Below are 5,761 nucleotides of genomic sequence, written 5' to 3'. Positions count from 1 at the left end.
GTATATGGTCAGGGTTAGGCTATAAAGTCTAAAAAAACATGAATGGAAGTCAATGGAAGGTCCCCACGGGGTCGAGAAACAAACATGTGTGTGTGTGTTTATTTGTTTGTTTGTTTCATTCTGTCTTTCTTTCTTTTTTCCTTCCTTCCTCCCTCCCTAAATAAGAGAATTAATAATATCACATACATCTGGATTAGGTGCAACTTTATTGCCTTTGTTACATTACTAGATACAACAGGTGGGTTTCCTCCCACACCTTTCACCTGGTTCTCACCTCCCGGTCCGTCCTACGTRGTCTCCTCGGGATGTTTTTCGATGGTCGCCCGCTCCGCGGCAGCGTCACTGTGGATAAATGAATATATAAATTCTTTGAAATCAGTTTATAACCTATTTCTGCTGTGTGCAAATCCACTATTCTAGCTCTAAATCTTTCTGGTATCTCGTTTCCGCGAGGCATAGTTGCAACACAAAAGGAATGTCCATAAATTAGAAAACCGATGCGAATCCGCTCACTTCCGGTCTAAACCGGAAGCGCGATTGTTGCAAAATTTGTTTACATTTTTTTGCGCATTTGCGCCTGTCGGTCATCGTAAATTTAATGACAGAAACCTTTAAAGTTTAGTTTGTCATAACAGCAACACTTAAAACTCAAACAATATGATAATCAAACATAAAGTTTACCAACAATAAAAATATTGATAATTAAGCTAAATATGAAATATATTATTTAACATAGATTTGCAATATTGAATCAAAATTTCTATTTAAAACCACTTTTTCACACAAATATTATCATTAAGAAACAGTTATAAGTAAACCCAAAAGACACTGTTATAATAAATATATTTTTTTAAACTTCCTTTTAAAAACTGTATGCGTTTATAGAGTATTGTGGGGTAGATCAAGAGATTTCCAACCGGTGAATCGGTACGTGAACGCAGCACAGTAAAAAACTCGCTTTTTAGTGGAACTTTGAACTTTTCTAGTACATCTCAGGTGACAGACTGTGACTTTTTGACGAAGTGAATGCGACATAAATCTGCAGGGGAACTTTGAGCCGTGGATTCTGAACAGATAGCCTCTTTATTTGTTTTATAGTTAAAACAATTCGCGCTGTTCGACAGGAGTGCAGAGGAAATGTCCCTTCGCTACAAAAACAAAGTGGTTATTGTGACTGGAGGATCCAAAGGAATTGGCAGAGGGATCGTCAGAGTGTTCGGTATGTTTTGCAGAGTATTTGTTATGACTGAAGCAGGAAGTTGCGCAATAACGATCATGCGTTGTTGTTTCAGTGGAAAATGGAGCCGAAGTGGTGTTTTGTGCACGAGGAGGTCAGTTTTGTGAGTTTTTTTTATATCTCTCTGCATCCATTGTCTCAATAAAAAAAAAATCAGTGCAACGTCACTTACGTCAGGTCCATGGTATTTCAGGTGCAGCAGGTGAAGCTCTGGAGGCGGAACTTAACATGGAAGGGCCAGGCTCGTGCACGTTTGTCAGCTGTGACATGTCCAAGGAGGAGGACATTCAGGTACATCTGGAGGGTCCCTGAGCCAGATGTGCACCCTGGATATGACACCATAAATAAAAAGCAAAACTACTGAAAGAAAAAAAAGATTTTACTCAGAAAATCTTTAGATGAATGAACAAAGTCTGAAGTTTGTGTTTGTTTTGTTTCCAGAGACTGATCAGAGTCACAGTGGAGCTTTATGGACACATTGACTGCCTGGTCAACAATGCAGGCTGGCGTGAGTCTTTGTCCTCCAGATTTGATGATGATGTCATTTTTTTAAAAAGCTTTTACAGATTGTTTTTATATATTTTTTTCCCTCAGACCCTCCTCATAAACCCACAGATGAAACCACAGCAGAGGAGTTCAGAGATCTGCTCAACCTGAACCTCGTCAGCTACTTCTTGGCTTCTAAAGTAAGTTTTGTGTGTTTACAGACAGCTTAAAGATACTTTTTGTTGTATTTGCTTTTGTTGAGTTTGATAATAAAATATAAGTTGGCAGCATGAAGGAAAAGGCTCTCATTCAGCCATTTCAAACCATATGCAGCTCGGTTTACACCCCAACTGTAGGTTAGTCAGTYTCTTACCTGCAGCAGATAGCCATTTTAATTACTATTGACATCATAGGTTTATTCAAACATCTTTAATTCAGTGAACTTTCAACCTAATTAACTAAAAATTGGTACACTAGTAGCTAAAGGTCAGCGGTTAGCATCGATGCCTCACAACAAGAAGGTCCTGGGTTCGATCCCTGGTTTGGACCGGGGGTTCTGTGCAGAGTTTGCATGTTCTCCTACAGCTTGTGTGTTCTCTGGGTACTCTGGTTTCCTCCCACAGACCAAAAARGTGTACAGTAAGTTGCCTTCAAGCCCAGGCCTCCCTTGCAAAAGATCTCTGTGTGATTTGCCTGGTTAGATAAAATTCAATAAATAGAATTAATTATTTAGTCGTGCTTTTCAAGAAATGTTATTACTGTCAGGAGTGAATAAAAACATAATCTAAAATTTGTTGAAATTATAACAATAAAACTTTTTCATATGATGCTGTCCAAGTATTACTCTTTTAGTTAGTACTAAAACCACAATGTGTGCAAATTTAAATAATAATTTGAATGAATAAAACATCCAAATCCAATTAGCTTTCCTTAAATTACTGGAAACTTAATTTTAAAAAAGTCATTTTTAAAGTAAAAAYTTCTCGATGCTGAGGTTAAGGAGTTTTAGGAGTTTTTCAAACGACAGAACTCCACAAAATAAGTACATTTCGAGCTTAATAATAAAAATTTCCTGCAAAGTTTTTATTTTATAAATCTGTGTTGTTTAATTTTAAACCTTAGTTTCAGAAATATCTGCTTTTTCCTATATAAATGGGTGTAAAAATGTAGATCCTCCAAATTTTTATTATTACTCAAAAAAATTATATAGGAATAACTCCGCTCATGATTTGCTCACATGGTATTAAGTTTGTCACATTTTAGCTGTTGTTGACATGTTTACATATACAGACAGGAAGTCTCTCTCTCTTTCTCTCTCTCTCAGAGGCAGAGAGAGGCAGAGTCTCTCTCTCTCTCAGAGGCAGAGAGAGGCAGAGTCTCTCTCTCTCTCAAAGGCAGAGAGAGGCAGAGTCTCTCTCTCTCTGGTTGACAGGCAGGCACCCCTCCTCTCTCTCTATCTCTCTCTCTCTCTCTCTCTCTCTCTGTCTGTCTGACTGGCAGGCACCCCTCCTCTCTCTCTCTCTCTCTCTCTCTCTCTCTCTCTCTCTCTCTCTCTGACTGGCAGGCACCCCTCCTCTCTCTCTCTCTCTGTCTCTCTCTCTCTCTCTCTCTCTCTCTCTGACTGGCAGGCACCCCTCCTCTCTCTCTCTCTCTCTCTCTCTGTCTATCTCTCACTGACTTGTAGGCACCCCCCACTCTCTCTCTCTCTGGCTGGTAGGCACACCCCACTCTCTCTCTCTCTCTCTCTCTCTCTCTTAGAGGCAGAGGCTCTCTCTCACTGACTTGTAGGCACCCCTCCTCTCTCTCTCTCTCTCTCTCTGTCTCTGACTTGCAGGCACCCCTCCTCTCTCTCTCTCTCTCTCTCTCTCTCACTCTCTCGCTCTCTCTCTTTCTGCAGTTTGCCTTACCATTCCTGCGCCAGCGTCAGGGAAACATCATTAACGTTTCCAGTCTGGTGGGATCGATCGGTCAGAAAGATGCTGCTCCTTATGTTGCCACTAAAGTGAGCAAATATCCACCTTTCTCTTTTTCTTTTTTTAATCCAGCCAGAGCTGCTCTGTAATGTCAGGTTTTCTCCACAAGGGGGCGATCATCTCCATGACAAAGGCCATGGCTGTGGATGAGAGTCGACACAGCGTGAGGGTGAACTGGTGAGGTCAACTGATTTRATTTTGTTCCACATCATCAGGAGAATTCACCAAGAGAAAAATGATAAAAACAGACACAAAATAAATCTCAGACTTCTTCTGGTTTGTTCAAGAAAGAAAGAAAAATATAAATTACTCTTCACGTGTCTCTTTTTCTTCAAAAATTGACACAATCTGATCTCTAAGTTAAACCATTTGAGAAGTTCAGAGACAGAAAGTCTGATTAAAATGAATAAAAATACCTGAACATGTGTTGCAGCATCTCTCCAGGTAACGTGATGACACCTCTGTGGGAAGAACTGGCAGCACAGACGCCAAACGCTGCAGCTGCTGTAAGAGCAGGAGAAAATTGTCAGGTAAAAATAAGAAAAAAAAAAACGTTAAAAATACTTTTTTTATTTCAGACACCCAGATACGGAATTCCATCAGTCCAGCCTAGACTGCATGGACCAGTTTTTCTTCAGCATTTTGGGACAAGATGTTTCTAATTTTAGTGATGTTGAAGAAAGTGGTCCTGGTAACATTTTTAATGTGAGAGTTAAATGACAACTTTAAGCCAGTCAAGTTTTAAAAAAAAAGTAAAAAAAAAGTCACTGACACAATTTCATAATTTAGCTCACCTTCTGAGTGTAAAATCCTAATAAAAAATGTCCAATAGCATTGTATACTCTACCTTACTGTGCTTATTTTGCTCATTTTTGCTAAATGATCAATTTAATTGTTAAATAAACATGTAAATATCACATTCTAAATCTAAATGTAAAAAAGATGTTTTAGCTAAATGATATGTTGATATGTTTAAAGTGCCTGTGACATTATTTTTTATAATAACTATAATAACTGTGAATGTATTTTTGGAAAGATAACACTGATAACATATTGTAAAAAGGATTTCATGCAGCTGAGATGAACGGTTGTTGAGATATTTGCATATGAAGTAACAGGAAGTGATGTCAAAGGGGAATATCTGCATGCGAACAGAGCATTGCTAAAATGGCTAACAACACAGACTGTAGAGAAGAATCTGATGTTTCTTTATATTATTTTAATCGCTATTGTAGAGAGATGAGAAAGGGTCATAGTTCAAATAATATTGTTTAAATAAAGAAAAAACGGGGAGTTTTCTTTCTCAAAGAGTTCCTCTTTGATGTCACTTCCTGTTTCACTTTAGCTGAGCCAAATTCAAAAGAAAATATGCCAATTATGAGACATAATGGATAAAATTGTATTATGCTAAGTTTCTTAAATATAAGTATATTTTCTTTGACTTTTTGTATTTCATGGATATGCACGTCACAGGCACMTTAAGAATGGAATGCAGCCCTTGCTGTTGGTGGTCTGCTTTTATTGTGACATCATCCTGTGACAGAAGTAACTGCTAACGCTGCTAATTAAATTCAAAATGTGTTCAGTTTGAAACCAATAATGGTGGTACCTGTGGTCCGACATTTTGAAGTGCAGCTCAGCCTTAGCGTTGGCAAAGATGTCTCAGGATGATGATGTCATAACAAGAGCTGAGCATCAACAGCAAAGGCTGCATTCCATTCCAAAGTACTTAATTGTAAACTTCAACATTTAGCATTTAAGATTTAACTATTACATTTAGGTTTACACATTTAGATTTAAATTTTTACATTTAGCAAAATGTAAGACAATGCAAAACAGTAAGCTCAGTAACTACAAAATGTTAGTGGGGAATTTTAAACTAGGATTTTGCACACAGAAAGTGAGCTAAATAATGAAAATGTGTCAGTGACATTTTTTTAACGTTTCATTTCTCATGTCGTGGCCTCATAGTTGTTGAGTTCCTGAGGTTGACTGGGTTTATCAGGAGCTGTTGTGAGAACCCTGGAACAACCAGTCACGTGTGTTTCTCCCCCCACCCCCCACC

The 5,761-nt window shown here is 38.3% G+C and overlaps 2 protein-coding genes across 4 annotated transcripts in view; one reads left to right on the top strand and one right to left on the bottom strand.

Annotated features, from left to right (window-relative positions):
• Window positions 1-1,499, bottom strand: part of ppfia3 (PTPRF interacting protein alpha 3) — an 8,586-nt gene extending 7,087 nt beyond the window's left edge. Inside the window, exons 1-2 of one of the 2 annotated variants that reach the window (XR_001311037.1) lie at window positions 1,410-1,499; window positions 275-342 (exon numbers count right to left, since the gene is read on the bottom strand). The gene's annotated coding sequence lies outside the window, so the exon portion shown is untranslated. Of the gene's footprint in view, window positions 1-274; window positions 838-1,409 lie in introns of those variants that run through there. The other variant, XM_014018794.1, reaches the window with a different exon arrangement.
• The window catches only part of hsd17b14 (hydroxysteroid (17-beta) dehydrogenase 14), a 5,233-nt gene continuing 507 nt past the window's right edge, over window positions 1,036-5,761 (top strand). The window contains exons 1-8 of one of the 2 annotated variants that reach the window (XM_014018793.1): window positions 1,036-1,219; window positions 1,293-1,331; window positions 1,431-1,528; window positions 1,679-1,745; window positions 1,832-1,923; window positions 3,621-3,725; window positions 3,806-3,873; window positions 4,130-4,226. In XM_014018793.1, coding sequence (XP_013874247.1) covers window positions 1,138-1,219; window positions 1,293-1,331; window positions 1,431-1,528; window positions 1,679-1,745; window positions 1,832-1,923; window positions 3,621-3,725; window positions 3,806-3,873; window positions 4,130-4,226 — 648 coding nt within the window. In that variant the 5' untranslated portion in view covers window positions 1,036-1,137. Of the gene's footprint in view, window positions 1,220-1,292; window positions 1,341-1,430; window positions 1,529-1,678; window positions 1,746-1,831; window positions 1,924-3,620; window positions 3,726-3,805; window positions 3,874-4,129; window positions 4,227-5,761 lie in introns of both variants that reach the window. The other variant, XM_014018792.1, reaches the window with a different exon arrangement.

The sequence above is a fragment of the Austrofundulus limnaeus genome, unplaced genomic scaffold (assembly GCF_001266775.1).
Source record: "Austrofundulus limnaeus strain Quisiro unplaced genomic scaffold, Austrofundulus_limnaeus-1.0 Scaffold201, whole genome shotgun sequence".
Classification (NCBI taxonomy): Eukaryota; Metazoa; Chordata; class Actinopteri; order Cyprinodontiformes; family Rivulidae; genus Austrofundulus; species Austrofundulus limnaeus.
Note: the sequence above shows the minus strand (reverse complement) of the source record. Positions and strands in the feature narration are given on the sequence as shown.